Source organism: Anthonomus grandis, chromosome 4 (assembly GCF_022605725.1).
Source record: "Anthonomus grandis grandis chromosome 4, icAntGran1.3, whole genome shotgun sequence".
NCBI lineage: Eukaryota > Metazoa > Arthropoda > Insecta > Coleoptera > Curculionidae > Anthonomus > Anthonomus grandis.
Genome location: NC_065549.1, coordinates 7,084,569 through 7,106,617, shown reverse-complemented (window position 1 = coordinate 7,106,617; position 22,049 = coordinate 7,084,569). Strand labels below are relative to the sequence as shown.

Below are 22,049 nucleotides of genomic sequence, written 5' to 3'. Positions count from 1 at the left end.
ATTCTACGTTTATGATGATGGTTACCCCATGATGTGATGTTATGAAAGTATCGGTACTTACTTGTGAAAAGATCGGCTTGAATCACGTTTTTATCATGATGCGGCACAAACGACACAAGTTTTTGCCATCCTAGCAATTTAAAAAAACACTAAAACGTGGCCTTTTTTCCTTTTTAAACCAAAAATTAAAGAAAATACACGAATCCCGAATATAAACAAAAAGCCGTTTGACAGATGACACAACGCGTATGGTTTAGGCGCTTAAGCTCCGGTGTTGTCGCTTCAAATTTTTTAGAAGCAGTTTTAGGGATAAGAATGTTAATAATTTTGTTTTTTTTTTGCTTAAGGATATTATATTTATTCTTAAAATAGGTTAATTGTAGTATTTATACTTTTTATTTTAAATTTTCCTATAAAATATAACAGAAATAAGTTAAATTAACGTTATAATGTTTGTTAAAATATAGCTAAAAATTTCCTCCGTTGGAAATTTGTGTCGACTTGACAACAGAGAATCGGCACATATGTTTGTAAATAAAATACCCCTCTTGCCCCTGTGCACATGTTGGACTCAAACAAAGTTGTTGTTTACTAATTCTAGCCTTTCAATGTTCTAAGTAGCCGAACATAATCTCCCTATGAATTTGATGGAGCATTTCATCGATTATCTCAATGCTGTAGGCACTGATTCAGATATTGTCAAACAAATGAAATGTAAACGAACAAAGATGTCAAGAGTTTTACAAAAAGTTACAGGCTTGTCTCAAGAATCTTGGCTATTTGGCCTAATGAGGGATAATAAATTTAGCATTATCATAGATGAGTCTACTGATAACTCGTGCACCAAACATTAATGTTTAGTTGTAAGAATGTGCATTAATTTTGACATTGAAGACAACTTTTTGGCGTTAATCCCAGTAGTAGAGACCACAGGGGCTGCACTTTATGAAATTTTAATCAACTTCCTTACCGAAAATGGTGTTCCATATAAGTCAAACTTTATTGGCTTTGCTTCAGATGGAGCGAGCAACATGGTTGGCGTTAATAATTCTGTGGTCAGTCGATTGCGAGAAAATATATATTCATAATGAAATGCATATGCCATAGCTTTCATTTGTGTGCATCATATGCATGCCACAAGTTGCCTGAGGAAGTGGAACAATTTGCGAGATTTTTTTAATAGCTTAATACCAAATAGTTAAAAAAAATTTCACACAGGGTCTCCTAAATTTGGATTTAAGGATGACAACTTTTAACACCCTGTAGCTCAAAAGTTAAGGAATTTAGGACATAGCTTTATTTGAACTTTTTTTCTTGAAAATATCTAAGAATTAACACCCTTAAGGGTCAGTATCTTATTCTGCAACACCCTGTATATCAACAATCATAGGAGATATCTATCCTCTCTCCAGTCTTTTTGCTCCTACCCTAAAATCCCTTTTATATGTGCGCTTTTTGAAGCTCAATCCCACATATAAGAAACCGTTTGGTCGAAACGTTGACAGTTACAAAAAACTTGTTTTCGTTTACGTTTTATGTTGACGTGGTTTTTCAATTAATTTCGCTTATTTAACGATTAGACCTAATTGAAATTCTTCAAGAAAAAGCCGGTCAAAATGTCCCAAAAAACAAAAATAAACGTAAAAGAGCGATTTTCCGATGGCGAAATCGACTTGAGCATGTCAGACTTAAGCGAGGTCCCAGTTAAAGAAATCGTAAGCCCAATATCCACTTTTTTAAACTTCCACTCTACTTTAAACCAGATTGTTATTTTAGGCCGCTTTAAAAAAAACGTTCAGCCTCGACTTGTCCAACAACAGATTAACGTCTTTACCAGTAAGTCAAAAACACATAAATACAGATATTCTAAGTAATAATCTCATTCTAGGACACTTTTATCAGTTTAACTTTCTTAACAAAGCTAGACTTGAGTAAAAATGAGCTCACCGAGTTGCCTGAAGAGTTTGGGCAGTTATCCAAACTGAAATATCTGGATTTGTACAAGAATAACCTGGAAAGATTACCACTTAGCTTCGGGCAATTTACTGCATTGAGATTCTTGGACCTAAAAGACAATCCATTAATACCTACAATTGCCAAAGTTGCAGGACCTTGTGTGGATAATAAAGGGTTAGCTTTTTACATTTATATATATCGATGCCGTCACGACAAAAAGGTGTAAGTGCCAACCAGCAAATTTTACAGGAGATCCGAAAAATTAATACTGCTTGTTCTAAATGCTTGGATAAGTTTTATTGTTTACAAACTGATAAAGTGGGGTTTAAAATGAAGAATTTTATTTAAAATGTAAAACACATCTTAGTTTTTGATTATAATTATTGTTTTGTCGTTTACGCCTTTTCTAATAAAATCTTTTCTATCATTACGGTCTTTACGCCTTTCTAATTGGACTTACGCCTTCTCTAAAATATGGTAGTTAGACAGTAAATACGCCCTTGCCCATTTTATTAAAAAAAAGTTCTTGGAACTTAGATGAAAATTTAAAAAAATAAAAAACAATAATAAATAATCGTTTTTATTAGAAATATTTAAAAAAAATTACAAATAAGTAACATAAACATTTATAAAACAAAAATAAAATCAAATTCTTTCTAAAAGGAAGTAAAATATCTAAACAGAAAATAGCAAAACATTAAAAAATTATTATTTTTTCATAAAAAAATATTTTATGAAAAAAACAAAACATTCTTTGGAAACTAAACTTAAAAACTTTGGAAAAAAATGAAATAGAAAAAGTATGTAAATCTGAATAAGCTATTAATCTTTGCTGTTATCTTCCATATCGGTTTCAGGTAGCACATCAGGTACTTTTTTATTACAAGTAAGGGAAAAGTATTCGGAATGATAATGCTTTTTAATAGATAATTTTTTACATAAATTTGTCAGATCTTGATATTTTGATTTATTAATTGGTAATTCATTTGTATATGTGCGGTAAACAAATTGCAAGGTAATTTTCGACAACTCCAATCAACTTTATAAAATTGTGATTCTAAATCATAACTTGTGGAAATCTCAATGCAAGTTAAATCTAATTTGGAAAGCTTTGCCTTTTTTATATCTGTTATTTTAATTTCGGTACCATCTTTTGCCTTAATCTTTTTTAAAGAAGTTACTGCTTTCCAATCCAAAAAGTCAGAAAAATTCATTTGAACTACCTCATATGGCTTAGGCCGCTTTCTAGCATTCCTAATGGCAGTAGGCCATTCTGAAGGTGCTTGAATGTTCATGGATGCAGTATATTTTTCAATAATGGCGTGAACACTATCTACTGGCATATAGGTATGCCCCGCTACTAAATAAGTTATTGAAATATCGGTTACATGCAGTGAATTTTGTAAAAAGTATGACAACATATTTAGCATGAATTTGTTTTTGTTTTGCCCTGGGCAATTATCGCAAAATAAGGACAGTGATTGAAACTTACCACCTCGATCAACTTGAAGTAAGTAGGTGTATAAATTAGTGCAAATCTCATTAACACCGCGCTTTCCGTCCTTTTCGCCCCCATATATAGGTAACATATTCCGTCTTTTGATTTACTTTCATAAACTGTAAAATTGTAAACGGCATACTTCCTTGAAAAACCGAAAATCATACTTGGTCCATGTGGTGTAGAAAGAACTTTTTGTAGGTCAAACGACACGACAAGAAACCCGTCTTTCGAAGTTTTTCCTGCTCTGCAAGAAAAATCCGTTTTGCTTCATCTTTTTTTTTTGGTGTGTTTTAAGTAGTCATCTTTTACGGAATCAGTTTTTTCAATATCTGGAATATTTTTGTATTTTTCACATTTCAGAGACTTATCTTTTTTAGGTCTGTGTATTCCAATATTACATTTTTCTTTAAAAATTTTTCTAAACGCTGAGAGTTTAATCGGTTTATTTCCATGACTCTTTACTACCGATTCGTACATTCTAAACAGATTTTGTACATTTCTAATTTCGCTTGAAAGATACAACCTATTACTTGAGGCACGGCAATAATGTGAGGGAACTCTCGGCAGACTTTTTATAAAATTGTCGAACTCATTTATTTGATCTTCATTCATTTTGTGCTTGGCCGTATGTTTTCCTCTATGGTCCCTATTTTCTTTTAGTTTTCCTTGAATGGAGTTTGTAATTATTTTTTGTGTAATGTTTAAAGTGTTAATTACAAACTGTTGACAAACTCGAACTTGCATCCCTTCCTTCATGAAATAATATTGGTATGTAAGGCCCCTCCTTGACGATTCCTTTCTAGTCCTCTTGCGTTTTATTGGTACTACATTAACACATCCATTCAAAAAACTTTTTTTTCCACTGAACTCTCCATACTCCAATAAAGCGAGAAAAGTTCTAATCTCTCCTCCTCCGTAAAAGCATTGCAGTTGTTTACACATTTTTTATTCAAACAGGGATTTGGTAAAATAGACTTGGCCTTTACTGTTTCATTTTTATAATTTAAATGAGATAAACCTAAATTTTGCAGTCTTTTGTTTCTAAGGCACTTACTTTCTGCCTTTTTTTCTTCCTTCCTATTAAATAATTGCTGCTAGAGGTAGATTCGGCACTAGATTGGTTACTGTCATCAGAAAAAGACATGCTAGTAGAAGATAATACGTCAGAGTCACAAGGACTGTTGTTTTCAGTTGATGGTCCTGCTGCATCTTTTTTTTTTTTCTTGATTTTCATCTTCCGGTATTTTGTCACTAAATTGCTCTGGATACAACGCATCTTCATCGTTTGAGTCCGAATAGTCTACTAAACGTGATCTTACACTACTACAAGTTTCAGTCACAGTTTCAAGTAATACATCAGTCTCACATTTTTCAGTCTTATCGGAAATACATTGTAACGAAGTAAAAGAAATATCTTGGTCACCTAAGATATAGTTGACAACATTTACAGGACCTTCTCCTTGTTCCCCAAAGAGAATGTCATGTTGCAAAGCTTTATTAAATATGATAATATTGGTTCTTGTATCATCTAAAGCCTTATTTGGTGATTCTGGTGCAATTACTACTTGTTCTTGCGCCATTTTAACAATTTTTCGACTTCGAGATATCTGAAAAAAAATACTTATTTTTATAACATAGGGGGGTTATTATTATTTTTTTTTTGTTAAATAACACAAAAAACTATACAGTATAAAACTCTTTTAAAAAATCTTTTATGACACAAGTGTAACTAAATAAAAATTATTTATTTTTTATAGCTACTTTGTTTTTAATACTTTAAATTATAACTAATAATAATTATTATACACAATAGTACTAGTATTTTTTTATTACTTAATAAAATGATTTTACATTTTGGTTTCTTAAGGCGTAAGCGACACATCTTCACTTAATTTTAAAGTTAAATTATGTACCTATTGTTTGCACAACATTAGCGTGCATTATGTAATTATTAAAATTAATATTGCATTAATTAAAATAAGCAATAATTTACAACGGAAGTTTAACTTTTGTAGCAGATAGACTAATCTAAACTTTGTGTTACTTGCTTATGGGAGAATGGCGGTTAAGCCTTTTAAAAATTGTAGTTTCAAAAGGCGTAACCGCCAAAAACACAATTAAGGGCTTTTTTACCTATATTAAAAACAAATGTTCATTTCAATATGACAATTCACCTTATAAAGTTAAATCCAGTCAAAATAACCCATAAATACTAATTATTTATACTTACCGTGGTATAAAATTTGCACCGGGCGTAAGAGCACCTTTCACCGTGGGAGTTAAACGATCACTAATGGAAAATCGGCATAAAGTGGCGCTTACAAATCTTTTGGGTCAATTTAGAGCGAATATAATTTTTTTGTCGCTTGCGTTCAATACACCAAAAGATGAGTCGTTTAAAGAGGAATTCGTTTTAATTAAAATCTCAATTTTGATTTTTTGGCACTTACGACTTTTTGTCGTGACGGCGTCGATATAAAATAAAATTGATTAGACATTTAATCTTAAATATCTTTATTAGGATGAAGTTACTGTTTCTTTAACTTTTTTCTTGTTTCAGTTGTCAACAGTGTGCCAGAGACATTGTACAATTTTATAGAAGACTTCAGGCTGAAGTAGATAGTGAAGTTGAAATGAGCAAAAAAGCGAGACAAAAGCAATTGGAAATTAACCAGCAAAAGAAACAAGAGGAAAAGAAGAAACTGAAAAAGGAAAAACAAAAGCAAAATAAGGATATTGCGCCTGAAGCTATTAAAGCCAATGGGACAAGCAGTAGTAGTAGTAAAAAGAAATTAAAAAAAGAGCAAAAGAAAAACAAACACATACAAGAAAGTAGCATTATAAAAACTTTTGTTAAATTTATTTTCTTTTCTTTGTTATTGTGTCTTGTGGCTCTTTGGTTCATATTTGCCTTAGACTTACCTGTAACGCAACCAATGAGGCCTAAAATTACTGAATTTTATGGGCAATTCTTAGAGAAGTTGCCCCCCAATTTCAAACCGTATGGGCAATATATTAGTGACTCAGTAGTGTTACTGCAAAATGGTACAAGACAGGGCATTGAACACCTAAGAAATTGTGAGGTGGTGCAAATTGCCGTTACAAAAGTACAGGGGCTAGTTAACAGTTTCACTAAGTAATAAAAGTTTTTATTTATTGTTGAATATATAGATTTTAAAATGGTCATTTTGTTTGTTACTCTTGTAAATTTATGGGATTTCTGGTGTTCCATATTTTTTATATAATATTATTGTTTATGAAGAGTGATCATACATAGTGTGATGGATACAGAAAACTGTTTATTATTGATCTTTTGTAATAAAATTTTATTAAAAAAGTTGATTTTTTTTTTATTGGATCAAGTTGCTTTCAACTTAAAATATATTCCATTAAGTGGGTTGTAGGTAAACTGTTCCCAAATATTATAGAGTGCAGGAGATATTGAATTTTGTAAATGAACTCAAAAAAACACAAAGCATGGTCCCACAGCTATAGTTGGAACAAAAACTGGATTCTTTTATAGGAAGAATACAATAAAAATGTGAAAATGTACTGTTACTATAATTTGTAATGATTTTATTTAAACCTAAATTTTTTAAATTCTACATCCTGGCATGAATAAACTGATTTAAACCTAACTAATGTATAAGTAAATTTCAATTTATTTTTATTTCCTAAACAGTTTTGCTACAATTAAAAAAAAAAAAGATACATAACGACGATTGAGAAGTAAAACCATGTATCTACTGTTTTCTGAAATTCGTGAAACCACGTATCTTCAAAAACTGAATTTTACAGGCGAGCAAAAAAACTTCATTAAACTAAAAATTTTAATTAAAAAATGTAAGAAATGTGAAAGATACGTATTATCACACATGGACGGTGCAGGGCGGAAGGAACTTTTTTTTTTAATTTATACTAAGAAAATTAAATCCCCATTTAGTGTTTTTCAAAATTTTTATTATTTACTAAAGTGAGTAGGTAAAGAAAACGAAAACTTCAAATTAACAAAATGAATGTTGAAACAGTTTTTAAATAACAAAAAACGGATAGGTTAATTTTGGAACTTAAGCTTATTTTATGAGATCAATTCTTTAAACCAAACCGCTCGAACTGCAAAATAAAAGGAAACTCTTAAAATAACATTAAAATAAAAACTCTTTAACATTGGATATTAACAAATATAAACTTTGCTTTAAAAAATACTTACGCCTAGGGATTTTTTTGAACTAAATTGTTCTTTAATAAAAAATCAAAAATGGGAACTGAATATGTGTGATACACTTTTATTCTGAATTTGGTAAGTGATCATAGAATAGATGACAGTCTTTTGAAATAACAGATTTTAACTGTTACAAATGTACCCATTTTTGTTTTTTATCTTTATAGGTGCTTTTCGCAATTGCACAAATGATAATAAATCAGGTACAGTCTTTTCTACTCGTCGTTCTGGAAGATTTTGAAATTCTTCTTTAAAACCTAACTTAATTTGAATAATGCCATCGGGGGTATATCTGATAACTTTAATATCATTAACCGTAGGGTCATTTACGCTCCGACCTGGTCTTATAGAGTCGTATTTAGGTGACAGAGTAGTCTTTTATAAAGTCGAAATTAATATTTTTAACTAAATAAGGGTTCTTTTTTCTTGTATCCGTTGTAATTTTTAAATAATCACTAGGTAAGTATATCGACTTATTCTTAAGATTTCTCTCGATAGTAGCGTGGACCGAGTCCACTTCCATTTGTGTATGTCCACGTTCAAGGTATTTTTGGTAAATGGTAATGTTCTTATGCACGCTTAAGCTTAACAGCGCATTTGACAATACAGAATTTCGGTTTTGATAAGTGCACCCGTCACTCCATATTATAACGGGTTTATTTAAGTCTTTAATTTGCAAAATGTAATCAGCAATGCAAGTAGCAAAAGTACTAGCCGTAAGGTCGGCTTCGGTTTCAGTAAACCAATAGCAAATACAATGGTGGCTATTAATAATAAATATTTTCAAATTATGACAAAGTAATTTTGTTTTGTAATATAAAGCCGATGCATTGAGTGATGGGCACACTTTTACAGCCTGCACATCCTGGGCTAAAATAATAGCTTTACCTTCTGCTCCTAAAAACTTGTCTTTTTGTTTTTCTTCCCTTGCTAATGTTTTCCTTTCAACGTGGTCTTGGTAGGTTTGATCATCTAAGTTTTTGGCTTCATAGGAACAGCAGGTATCGCATTTATCTTTTTTGGGAGGTTGAAAAGCAATATTTTTTTCTTTTACAATGCAGTCAAAAGTATATCTACATAAGGGCTTTGCATTGGGATTTTTTTCCAGGCTATAGTTCTGGTACTCTCGATAAACAGCAGACATGGAATGTCCATATATTGGCTCCAAATATAATTTATTGGTAGACTTTCTGCAATAATGCGATGGGTGCTTTGCTAAAAAATCCAGAAACTTTACAAGAATTTCTTTTGCAATGGAACTGTCACTTCTAGGTCCCTTACTTTTCCGCCCAGTGGAGTTTGCTGCCTCTTTTGAAGGATCAATACCAGACTCACACGTTTGGACCCACGTTAAAAGACTCCATTCTCGAAGCCCTAATGTCGAAAGAAAAAAATTCTTTCAATACTCTACCGTTAATATTAAGGGTGTATTTTAATGTTGAGCTTCTTTTTGAAACATCACCCGGACCCTTTGTTAAGCGCGCAGTCTCAGATTTCGTAACAAGTGAACAGACATAGATTTTTCTTTGATCCCAACTCATTTGGGAAAGTTTTAGTCTCGTAACTATATTTCGGCATAAATGTAGGTGCGTGATCTCACAATTCTTAGAAAATTGTGGATCCGGGGTTTCACTTCTGAACCGTCGATAAGCTAAATGGAAATTTCTCATAAAAGAACATTAACATAAACTACTAAAACTAAGAACAAAAAAAATAAAATAAGATAAAATATCATGTACTTATCCTTACACTATACTCAAAATTATAAATGAAGACTGTCAGGATAATAAGACTGCAATATAATTATGTTACAAAAATATAGGAATTGTAAAGACAGTTAAAATTGCCATATTAATTTAATGTATTCAGGAGGAATTCTTATTCCTACAGGTCTTCATTAAGTTTTTGAATTTTCTGATGCTTACATTTTTATAGCTGTTTGGCAAATTATTTAGCAATTATGCTGACATACATTTAAAGCTTTGAAAGGTCGATTAAGGCCTAGAATAAAATTAAATTCTGTTATTGCCTGCTAGAGGAGTTTGCCAATGTAAATTGGTCTCTGTTTTTATATTTGAACATAAGACATTCCAGTATATAATATAATGAGGTAGTTTTGTTATTGAGCAATATGCATAGCAAACAATGATTTTTCCAGTTTACCTGGTTGTCCAAAAATACGCCCTAAGCAGTCTTATATTCTTTTTTACTTCTGTATTGATTGCACTCTACTAAATACTAAATTTTCTGGGGCTGTATTTTGTTTTTGAAAAGCAATACATTATTTGGTTTTTTCAAAGTTCATTTCTTTTCCATTGTATATAAACCATCTGTTTGTAAATTTCTGAAATCACTGTATTTATTTGTCCTTTTTGTTTTACAAGGCAAAAAAGGATGACAAAAATTTGTCATCTGCAGCAGTTATGCATAAAGGTAAATCGTTTGTATACAGGAGGAATGGAGTCGATTCTAGGTACTGACCCTTGTGGTATGTGCCACCATTTATCCCGTATTTAAAAGAGTTTTAGTACCTCAAGAATAATACTATCTAAAGCTTTTCTTTTATATTATTCATTTTTACCAGGAGATTTTAAAATGGCTGAGTTTAAAATTAATCAGGATTTACAAGCTATTTGTGATGTTTCTTCAAAGCATTTATTAAAATTAAATCCTTCGAAGTCATCTATAATATTCATAGGTAATCGAACTAATGTAAATAATATTTTAAATGGTATAAACATTAAATTGGGGGACGAAAGAATTCCAGTTGTTGACAAATGTAAGAGCTTGGACCTTATAGTAGATAATAATATTCGTTTTAAACATCACGTGTCTAATATTCTTAAAAAGGCATATCTTGCTCTAAAATTAATTTTAGACACTATAGTAAAGATATTAAGAAGCTTTTATGTGATTCATTGGTCCTTTCACAATGTAATTACTGTGATGTAGTGTATGGCTGGTGTCTTGAATATGAGGATCGGGGTAGACTGCAAAAGCTCCAAAACTCTTGCATTCGACTAATATTTGGCATTCGCAGGAGAAACCGCATTTTCCATAAACTTTACGAACTTGGATAGCTTAATATGCATAATCGAAAAATTGCTCTATAAAATTTTAATATGTCGTAGTCCGTCCTATCTCTATCAAAAAATAACTTTTAGAAATGATGTACACCATTTAAATTTAAGAAGAAATACTATTCTCATTCCGAGATTTAAATTTGGATCCGGACCGATTATCAATTTTTTTGTAATACTTTTCGTAATAGGTTGATTGTACTAATTGTCTAATGAAGCAATACAGGGTATATAATTTTGGTTCTTTTTTTTAACTTTTTGAAAGGTTGTTTTCTTGAGTAATTTATTACAATTTTTGGTATTGGGATCATTTTATTTATTTATTTACTGTCTGTAATAATTTTTCTATTTTTTTGTTATTTAACAAAAAATTTAATCTGTTTTTAGGGTGTTTGCAATGTGTATTGTTTTGCTTGATGTTAAACTGTCAAATTTAGAACTTTTATATGTAGGTTTCTTAGAACATTGAAAGGCCTTTCAATGTTCTAAGGTAGGTTTTTTAGGTATATGATTAAAGAAAAAGCTGTATTTAATCAGTTATTAGTTAAGCGTTACAGAAATTACCATTTTTTTTTATGAAGTGTGGGGTAAAGACCAGAATCTGCCATGGCAGAATTCTGAATTTGTAGGCCTTTTATTTGCGTAAATTTATTACTAGATTTTGTAAACTTTAAACGATTATTTTTTTTCTTTCTATACAAATAAAAAATATGTATTATTATTATTTTCTGAAATCACATGATAGTCCATAGGTCATTTTGTTTTGTTCGACTGATGTCAGATATTATTTTTTAAACTGCATCTAAGAAAATGCCTTTTTGAAAAGCTTTTGATTCATTAAAATCTCCAACAGTATAGGGGTGATTGATGATTTGATACTAGGGGTAAGCTGTCAGTTCAAACCTGTTTTGAAGGGTTTGACTTACATTTTTAATTTCAGTTACATCTACAGGAATTTTGTTTTATAAAGTTATTTTAGAATTTATATCCTGATGCGACCATAGTGCATATTGCGGTTCTGCGACAATATTTCCGAAGAATTTATTTAAAGAGTTTGTAACCGGATCTTCGTTATTATTTATGTTGCTTCCAGGGGAATGTAAGTCTATTTTTTCATGTTTTTTAATGATTGAGCCTTGTGTTGAACTGGAAAAATCATTGCTTTTATTGTCACTTTCAGAAATCCTATCTTCTAAACTTTTTCGTTTTGTTATAAATTTTTTTTGAGAATTTTTGAATATTGTTTTATATAGCTCTCCAGAATTTCATGCCCTACTGTGTTTTCAAGTTTTACTGAATTTTAAGATTTCTTTTTACTTACTATATATACATGCATTGGAAACTTTTTTATCTCAGGTCATGGAATTCATACTCAATAGGCAAAACAGTTTCAGGTAATTTAGACCATAATTCCACTCCTAGTTCTCAGATCTGCTTCATTTTTGTTTTAGAAGTTTCATCGGACTGTTTTTCAACTTCTATTTAAAAAATCGTGAAAATCCATGCATTGAAACCTTTTTTATCCAAGGTTATATGGAAATCATGTCCAAGAGGGAGTCATAACTAACCAGTCATAATTTCACTTGTTTTTGTTCAAAAAAATTCTTTACTTTCTTTAGTGATCCATCTTTTGTTGCAATATTTATTTAGTGGAAATGATTCATTAAAATTATGTTTACAAACTACCATGAATTGAAATTTGTCATGGATGGTGCTGTTTTCACAGAGTTATTGATTCTCATTTGTTAAGAATTTCACTCAATTTCTTTATATTGGCGGAGCTATAATTTCGTCTATAGACGTATTTATTTTCTTTACTTGAGACATAGTTTATCGATTGTGGTCTGAGACCGAAAATCTATTCTGCTGCTGAAATCCAACGTGCCGTTTTGACTAACTTATGACGGCTCATTAAATATATATATTTCAAGCTAAATAAAGCTAGTAAAGAATTTAAGTATGTAAGTTAGAAGAGTCTACGGAATCACCTGCAACTATAATTTTAACTTGCACACAATTAAACAAGCTTGACAAAAAATTGTAAATAGAGATCGTTAGAAAGACAAGAAAACCAACATAACCTTTTTAATCAATTTTTAATTAGTCTTAACTTATGAAACAACACTTTCATATCAAAACTTGTCAGAAATAAAACGACGAATCCTCTACTTCTTGTAGCCGCAAGAGCGCCTACGACCGCGGGCCCTCTCGAACTTGCGACCCTTAGACCTGACCAACGGCTTGGCGTGGCTGTGGGGCACACCGGGAGCCAAACCAAAGTGTTTGTTGGCCTCTCTGGCGTTACGACGTCCCTGGAGCAACACGGTTTTCGAACCGGTTGGCGATTTGAGGGCCAGTTGGTCAAAAGTGATCACTTGACCGCCTGTAATAAGATGGGGTGCGTTATATTTTTGGCTATTAAAGAGTTTAAAAGAGTAGTTTTCGGGTGTGGAATTGTCAGTATTACGTCCACTTATAAGAACAGCATGTTTTCTAAAAGAAAATCTGAATAAAGATTCATCATTTAAACGTTTTGTGTTGATTCAATTGAGGAAGTAAAATGATATTGTTTGTACTGTTGTTTGTAGCATTTTAAGAGTTAAATTTTATAGTTTGTACTACAGTGTTTGAAAGTGCTTTTGTATCCATTTTATGATTTTATGATCTTCATATTTTCTGCTTTCTGGGGAGAAAATTACACTTTCCTGGTGCTGTGCAAAACAAAAATCAATACAAATACAGTATACTTACTAAGGGAGGAAATAAATGTAAGGAAATATAATAAGGAAAAGTAAGACTTATGCAAAAAGAAAAGTGGATCAAGAAGAGATTTAAAAGGATTCAAATCTGTTCTTGATTCACTTATAATCACTTAAAAAGCATTGCTAAAGATTTGTTTATATAAAGGTAAAAAAATATCCTCAACTGACCTGTTTGAAGAGGCAGGAGTTTTTCAAGTTCAATATATTTAGCTGAAATAGATCTGAAGTACTTACAGCAACAAGATTTGAAGTATTAATACCTTTCTTTTGCCTAAAATAAACTTTTCATTTACTGAAAGATCTCTGGGTTATATACCACCAAAAATTTACAATATTATGCCTCTTGAATTTAAAAGAAGCTCCTTTATACTTAATTAAGCCTCGAAGATCCAAGGCTTAATTATATAATATAAAATTAAGCCTCAGATCCTAACAAATCATTAGCAATTATTGCTTTCATAAATTAACTATTTAATGTCATTCTCCTTATTAGCTTGTAATATAGATTAGCTTAAAAAAAACTGAAATTATGAACATTTTCCCATGGGTACCCCTTTGAATTTTTTGAAGAAGACTTTTTGGGGTATAACTCTTTTCAGGTACATTTTTCAAAAGAGTGTTATAAGACTTTCTTGAAGCATTTTGAGTGATCTAACGATTTAGCAAAAAAAATTAATTTTTTGGAGAAATAATTTTTTTAAATTTTTGGTCTCAAAATTTTTCAATTTTTCAAAAATCGTCTATAACTTCTGTATTTTTTGATTTACGGTTAAATGTTATTCTTTATAATTGGTTCTATTTTTTAACAGAATTCTAATACTAAAAGAACATTTTTAATATTCCCAATAGTTTCCGAGAAAATTAGGAAAAACTGTTAAAGAGGTTTTCCTCAATTCTCTGGAAAACTGTTCAACCTAAAAATCATTTTAAACATAGATTTTATTTTGTCCAAACCAGATGCATACATATTTTTTTAATAGAACCGCACACAAACTTACAAGTCCTTTGAGAAAAGAACTGCAAAAAAACCTGCTAATGAATTGCTTGCCAGGGTTTGTCCTTTTCTTACATTCTCATGCAAGAAAATGAAAATGCAACTAATTAGCTAATACAACTTGTAAGGTGGAAAGTTTCACTTTCCTCCTCTTGTGTAAAACATCATTGAATAGAAAAATAATGTACATAGGAGGAAATGATTGAAATTGTTTTTACTCCCTAACTTAGTTGATAGCTCTGAAAATGTGTACATTTACAATGCCACTACATAATACAATTTGTTCTTGAATAAACCATGTTTTATTTTAATAGACTTGGCAACAGTAAAAATGGTTGTATATACTAACTGTGGAATGCCCTAAATTTATTTAAACTTTATATTGTATTTAATGGCAGAGCACTTCTAATGGTTCAATTGCCATTGACAACATTGTGAATGTTTTAATTAGCAAAAGCCCAAATACTTAAAATTATTTAATTTATTAAACACTTAAATAATACCAAGTGATTATTGTGTGTGAATTAAACAGTTTTCTATGACTTATACTAAATTTAAAGAAACTAAGTTATGACAAAGTTGTTTTATTTTTCTTGCTTTGACTGCTATGTTTGGTAAAGCATTGTAACTCTTAATACTGCCAAATGAAAGTGATCTGTCCTTTAATGATCATGAGTATTTATTTAAAAAATCACTTGCACTTGTTACATGGTACAAATTGTACAATAACACTAGTACCATATCAGCAAATACAAAATATCTCAATTTTAGTTTTCTCACTTTAGTTTTAATAAGCTCTGAGCATAGAACCTTAAACCACATCGACACTAATAAATTTTTTATTAGCTCTAGAATTATTTATTTTTAGTGCCTCCTATTTTTGAAGGCATTTATTTCAGTTCCCTGCAATCCCATTTTTTAACAATATATGTCGCCACATTTTCGAGTAAATCTAATGTTGTTCCCAAAATGCTGATGTTTTTTTGGTAGTATAATAAAATTTGATAATACAGTATAACCTCGACTATCCAAACACGCGTTTATCCGATTAGCCGAACCAACAAATTTTTGGTCATTATCCGAACCCTCTCGATTAACCGAACAGTGGCGTCAATTTGCAGGTCTCGACTCTTCAGTTTCTCGGGTGTTTGCTTTGGTTGTTTTGTTCATTATTTGGATTAGATCAGCGGATGGGTACACGACACGTTAAGCGGCGTGTTACGTACATGTTCTAGACGGTTTCAGTACATACAGTGTTTAATAAAAAGACTATGTTCCTGAGTCTAACACAATTAGGTACTGCAAATCTGTCAAAGAGAAAACGCATTTGTTTAAAGTTGAGTGATAAGGTCACAATTTTAAAAAGTATTGACGCTGGTGACAATGTGTCAAATTTAGCTACTAAGTATGGTGTTGGTAAATCTACGATCTGTGATATAAAGAAGAACCGCACAAAACTTTTGGCCTACTTTGCTAGCTTGGATAGTGGCCCTGGAAATCGAAAGAGTCTTAAGTTAAGTACTAATCCTGACGTAGAGAAGGCGGTTTACATCTGGCTCTTGCAGGAGAGGTCTAGAGGTAAAATTTCAATGCATAAATGTTTCTTAAACTTACGATTTTTTAAAAATTAAATTACAGGTACACCAGTGTCTGAGTCTGAGGAAATTATTTGTGAAAAGGCAAAGTATTTTTACCAGCAATTGCATGGTAACAATACGTTTAAAGCTAGCTCAGGGTGGCTCCAAAATTTTAAGCAGAGATTTGGAATTCGACAGCTTTCTATTTCCAGGGAAAAAGTTTCTTTACAGTGGCCTCTCTGCAGTAGATCCTTTCAAACTAAAACTTCATGATAAAATTAAGGAGTTAGGCTTAAATGCCCATCAACTTTATAATGCTGATGAAAGTGGGCTATTTTGGATAATCTTGCCTCAAAAAACATTGGTTTATAACCAGGAAAATTCAGCTCCAGGCAGAAAACAAAATAAAGAACGGATAACATTTATGCCTTGTTCAAATGCTTCAGGTAGCCACAAGTTAAAATTACTGGTTCTTGGTAAATCAAAGAGGCCACGTTCATTTAAAAGCTATTACATTCCTGTATAAAGCTATTACATATAAGATAAATTTTTACAGAATAGTTTCACACGTGCTTTGTCCCCGCCGTACATCAAAAAATGTACGACTTGGGTTTACCTGAAAAAGCACTGCTACTCCTTGATAATGCACTAGTGATGTGCAATGTTTACTTTTATAAGTATCGAGTATCTACTCGATACTGATACTTTATATCTAGGTATCAGATACTTTGTATTCGTTACAAAGTAGTCATTACTTGTATACTTGTTAGTTGTAAGTGAATATACAGACGAATATTAAGATTTTATATGAATACCTATATTAAATTTAGGGCTTTCTTTGGCGTTTGTTATATTTTTTGAGTATAATAGAGGGTTATCAAGTTTTAGTAAGATATTACAAAATGATACTTTAATACTTATGGTAATAAAAAGTAATCAAGTAATCGGGCACGATGGTCGAATTTAAATACTTTTACCTAGAACAAGGTATCGAGTATCGAAGTATCAGCAAGTGCGAGGCAACCGGCGACAACGCCGGGTCAATATAAATAGGTATTATTGATCATTTTATTAACAATATTGCCATATTTTATTTATAAAATAAATTTAGTACGCATAAGCACTATAAGCAGCCACCGGTGACATGGACATTTGGGATTTAAAAAAGTATTCGAGTAACGAGTAGTTGGGGTCGAAGGATTGGATTACTTCGAATCTTCGCATGTATCAGATATTAACACGTTGACTGCCATGTGTGTATATATTATACACAGCGTGTGTGTCACTGGCGCCATGTGTATAAAGTATATACATAGTTCTATTGATGACTGCAGGCCGCGTGTATACGATTTACGCACACATTACGTGTATTTCTTATGGGTTCTCTATTTGTCCGGCGTAGTCCTAACATATAATGTGAATGGCGTGAAAATATTTTTTTATTTCTTGAAAATATAGCTGTTTTAAATTTTGCATTGCAAAAAAGTGCCCAGTAATGCGGGTCTGTTGGATAGGATTTTCTTTGTTTTTTTAGTAAGAAAATACCACATTTTAGGTTAGGAAATGTTACATAAAGTAAATTGGAAAATGTTTTATTAAAAAAAAAAATAGAAGGTGATAACTAAAACTTACTTCTAAACTAATGGAAAAATACACCAAATATTTAAAACATTGTGGAAAAAATGGAATAATTGATAAAAATATGGAAAACCCCTTTATTACTTTAATTTGGCTTTATGAATTACAAAAAAACATTCAACACATATTGGTGGTTTACCTGGACAGGCATATGTATAAATTTAAGCGGTTGTGTATAGTATTTACACACACGGCGCAGATTGATAAAAAATAATACTGCGCCGCGTGTATACATATTATACATGCTTCTAAACAAGGTCAAATACAAAAAAAGTGTCTCTTGCTACTATATTTGGATCTAAAATCTACTTATTAGAAAACAAAATTAATTAAACACTCCCGGCGCACCTGACCCAAGTTCTGATATACGTCCGGCAGTCAACGTGTTAAAGTATCGAGTAGATAAAGTCTAGTGTAACGATATATTAGAATGGTCACCCGTCAAAACACCAGCATTCCACCTGCCAAACAATGACATCCACCTTCTATTTACATTGTTTGAAAAGTAAAATGCTAGTGTTTTGACGGGTGACCATTCTAATATATAGTTGCACTGGACTTTACTATCCGCATATCTCTATAATGCACCTGGACATCCAGAAAATGTATCCAGCGAGGATAAACAAATTTGTGTAATGTTTTTACCTCCTAACTGCACTCTTTTGATGCAACTCAATGGATCAACACATAATTCAAGCAGTCAAACTGTACTATCGGAAAAAGCTTTTAAAAAAAATTGTTGAAACACCAGGAGATGTATTGGCGGAATTGAAAAACAAATTACCTTAAAGGATGTCGTAGCCGAACTGGCTGAAGCTTGGCAAAATGTCAATCAAAGCTTGTTAAGAAGATCTTGGAAATCACTCTTTACCACCAAATTTGATTGTACAGGAGTGGGATGAAGAAGATCTAATATCTCTTGCTAGTTTACCGAATTGCTTAAAAATAGGTATTTTTCATCAAGAGCTGGGTGAAATCATAGATGTATCAAAAAAAATTGAAATAAGTTTAGCTGATGAGGAAATACAACAGTGGGCTGTAGGAAAAGAAGAAACCGTCGAAAAAATTATCAAAGAAGATATTATAATAAATTTGGATGAGGAAGATCAAGATTCAGAAGAACATGGGCTCATAGCTACCAAGTCTATAATGCCTAATGAAGCGGTATCCTCTTTTGATAAATGTATAGAGTGGGCAAATAATAATGGAGAAGCTCAACACCATATCCTTCTATTGGAGGAAATGAGAAACAGGGCTAACCAAATGAATGCTATAAAGCAAAAAAAATTACTGATTTTTTTAAATAAGTGTTTTTTTTTGTGTCAAGGTTTTTACATATTTATATGTTTATAAAAAAAATGTAAACTGACGTGAAATGTTTTACTTAAAGGTTGTATACATATTTTAATAAAGAAATTTGCAACAAAAACATGTTTTTATGTAAAACTTAATTATCCGAACATTTTGCTTATACAAACGGGCACTTGCAATTAATGATTCGGATAATCAATGTTATACTGTGTGTAATAAAGAATGACAGTTGCATTGTAAGGATCATTTTCACATAGAGTTTCTTGATTCAGATTATTAGTACTAGACCAGTAATATTTTCTTGAGAATATAGTTGCATCATCAAAAAAGAACCTAACATTGCATAAAACAAGTTGCACAGCTATAAAGGTGATAGAAAAGAAACACTTAACTATTAAAGACTCACCAGCTTTCAAGATCCTTGCACGAGCCTTCTCAGTAACTCTCAAAGCACAGATATTCAACTTTGGTACTTCGAATACCCTGGAATCGTCGGTTACGGTGCCAACGATGACAGCAGTGAGGCCCTCACGGCCGGGCTTCTTCATGTGCCTCACAAGCCTGGCTAGGGAAATTGGGGGTCTGTTTATCCTGCTCATAAACAATCTTCTCAGGATGATTTTGTTGAATTTGGCACCTGTACGACGGGCCAAATAACGGTACAGCTACAACAAATAAGTTTATAGTTTACTATTGGGGTTAATGATTAGTGGGCACCATTTACCTTTACTAAAAGACGTAAATATACATCTTGACTTTTGGGGGCAGTGCGCCTAACCTTACGGTCGTATTTGTGATTTATGTCGATACCCTAAAAAATAAATGTTACAATATTCACAGGCACCAATGCACAAATTATTCTGGTATGTAAAAAAACTGGAATTATTTGTATTTAGTCCAAGATGGCAGAAATAATTCAAGATTTATCAACGGGAACTCACCATGTCTGACAAGGAGTATCAAAAAAAGAAAAGGGAAGACTTTGAAAGATCGGAGCCGCGGTGTTGTATCATCGAACTAAACAAGGATAGCAACCTTTAGCAAGTTTAGTCGATCTTTAATAGATGGCGCCAGCGAAGTGCGCTTTTTTTTTTCAATACTGAATATTAGAAAGCCTTCATGTGGAGAAGACTAGATGGAGGAAAGATATCTGGCCTGTGTTCTTATTTATGAGAAAAAGTAATCCATTAAAATTAAAAGTAATGCTTACTGATCAGGAAAAGACTTTATTCAAGTCAACTTGCATTATTTGATTTTATATCTCCAAGAATGTTTGTGTTTATTGACTACACTGACTAAATCACTAATAAGCAGAAGGAACAGCATAGGCCCAAGATTAAATCCCTAGGCTTTTAGGGGTTGGGGAGGTGGTCTGGGCTCTAATCGGCGTAAGGCTGAACGGTCCCTAGCACACCTCTTGGGTAGTTTGTTGGACCTGCACGGAGACCTTTTTGTTTTTCTTCTTGGCTAGCACCTCCATAGTCATCAAACTCCCAAGACTATAGGATACTCCCGTCAATGATCGGGAGTGTGCAGGCTAGCCTGCATCCTTCACGCGGTAACCCTGTTGAAACTAAATCCTGTAGATCTAGACTGGACGTCGATAAGCTCCCCGGCAATAACACTTGGGATTGTTGGACTAGAGTTACACCTTTCTTCCACTATTCTTGGGTGTGCCTCTGCTTTCTCTTTTTTCTGCTTACTATCTGCCGCCCTCGGCCTGCTGTTCTTCTTTCTTAGTGTTCGTTTTTTCCTGCGTGTCTTCTTTTCTTCTTTAGCCCAATCCAAGGTGTGTAGGCAACGTGCCGAGGGATGAATGGCCGTGGGGCAAAACACGGTCGCAGACGTTCCCTCTGGAATACCGGGCGACCTTCCAGAGTATCCAGCCTTACCCAGGTAAACGGCTCTGCCTGGGTGGACCGCTATTCCGTTATACTCGTGGGACCAACATGAACTATCAAAAAACCAAAAAAACTCTTTCTCCCCTTCGTTCCCCCTCCATTATTGCGGGCTCTGATACATCAGAGCCCACCTTTCCTTCAGCTCCTGTTGCGGGTCCTTCAGAGTAAGGGCCCACACATTCTCCCACCCCCGAGGGCTCTGTCTCAGCAGGGAACTCGGTAATCCCCGACGTCAACATTGACGATCTAGCTGGAGTTCTCAACAGGGCACAGATGAAAAGAAAGAACCTCTGCGGTTCTGAGAAAAGAAGGAGAAGGCTAGGGCTGCAGAAGAGGCCAAGGGCTCCCTGGGCTCGGCTTCCGCGGCGGCCCTGGCACCTACTACTGTGGATTAAGAAAATGTATATCTAACTTTATACATTTCCAATTCACTATTATGTACACGAGTAAATAATCATGTTTCAGATAATGACCCTAAATTCGCTGTATATCTTACGAATTTATATTGAAAGTACATATTTCGGCAGCAATCGAAACTTGGCATAAATTAATTTTTCGAAACTGATACCAACACTCTTTTGTCACTTCTAAATTTTGTTTTTGTGCAACTATTTTTCAATTTTCTATGCGTGTGTGCGTCAATTCATAAAAAGTGATTTATTTTCTGAATTTACGTAGCAATGGAAACCCCGTATAAGTGTTGCGCTTTTCGACAACCTTGTGAAAAATACTTAAAATCCCAATAATTTCCTTTCCAATACCAAGTGTCACCTGTCACTTTGACATTTCCTGTCTTTACTCTCGTGCGCGTGTCACAAATTAACCACTAATAGAGAGACTCCTAAATGTTATGCTTGGAAAAATGTTTGGCGCCGCCAGTGGTTGCGCCGGTAACTACAATATTCGGCGGGAAATTTGATTTGCTCATTATTTTTTAGCTATGATCAAGTTTTTAAGCATGTATCGTTTGACACAAAACTCTTTGTTTATAAGTCAAAAGACACATAGATGGAATAAGTCGGTGAGTTTAAAAATACGGCCTAATATGAAGAATTAAAACTTTGTTAAATAATAGGGTCTAAAACAGTGAATGAATCTCCGTTTATT

At 32.7% G+C, this 22,049-nt stretch overlaps 2 protein-coding genes across 2 annotated transcripts; one reads left to right on the top strand and one right to left on the bottom strand.

Moving 5' to 3' along the window:
• Window positions 1-1,511: 1,511 nt before the first annotated feature.
• Window positions 1,512-6,797, top strand: LOC126735485 (leucine-rich repeat-containing protein 59-like). The gene is made up of 4 exons (XM_050439488.1): window positions 1,512-1,715; window positions 1,777-1,836; window positions 1,889-2,130; window positions 6,018-6,797. The coding sequence occupies exons 1-4, from the start codon at window positions 1,617-1,619 to the stop codon at window positions 6,595-6,597; spliced, it is 981 nt and encodes a 326-aa protein (XP_050295445.1). The 5' UTR covers window positions 1,512-1,616; the 3' UTR covers window positions 6,598-6,797.
• Window positions 6,798-12,838: 6,041 nt separating this feature from the next.
• On the bottom strand, window positions 12,839-20,061 carry LOC126735337 (60S ribosomal protein L18). Its single transcript, XM_050439295.1, has 4 exons — window positions 19,983-20,061; window positions 19,766-19,852; window positions 19,448-19,706; window positions 12,839-13,142 (listed from the first exon to the last, which is right to left on the bottom strand). The coding sequence occupies exons 1-4, from the start codon at window positions 19,983-19,985 to the stop codon at window positions 12,925-12,927; spliced, it is 567 nt and encodes a 188-aa protein (XP_050295252.1). The 5' UTR covers window positions 19,986-20,061; the 3' UTR covers window positions 12,839-12,924.
• Window positions 20,062-22,049: the final 1,988 nt, after the last annotated feature.

Coding starts and splice junctions, on each gene's coding strand:
- LOC126735485 (XM_050439488.1), top strand. CDS start 1,617: ATGTCCCAAAAAACAAAAATAAACGTAAAAGAGCGATTTTCCGATGGC. Junction 1,716..1,776: donor AGGTCCCAGTTAAAGAAATC/GTAAGCCCAATA, acceptor TTGTTATTTTAG/GCCGCTTTAAAAAAAACGTT. Junction 1,837..1,888: donor ACAGATTAACGTCTTTACCA/GTAAGTCAAAAA, acceptor ATCTCATTCTAG/GACACTTTTATCAGTTTAAC.
- LOC126735337 (XM_050439295.1), bottom strand. Junction 19,707..19,765: donor ATTTACGTCTTTTAGTAAAG/GTAAATGGTGCC, acceptor TATTTGTTGTAG/CTGTACCGTTATTTGGCCCG. Junction 13,143..19,447: donor TGCAAGGATCTTGAAAGCTG/GTGAGTCTTTAA, acceptor ATCTTATTACAG/GCGGTCAAGTGATCACTTTT.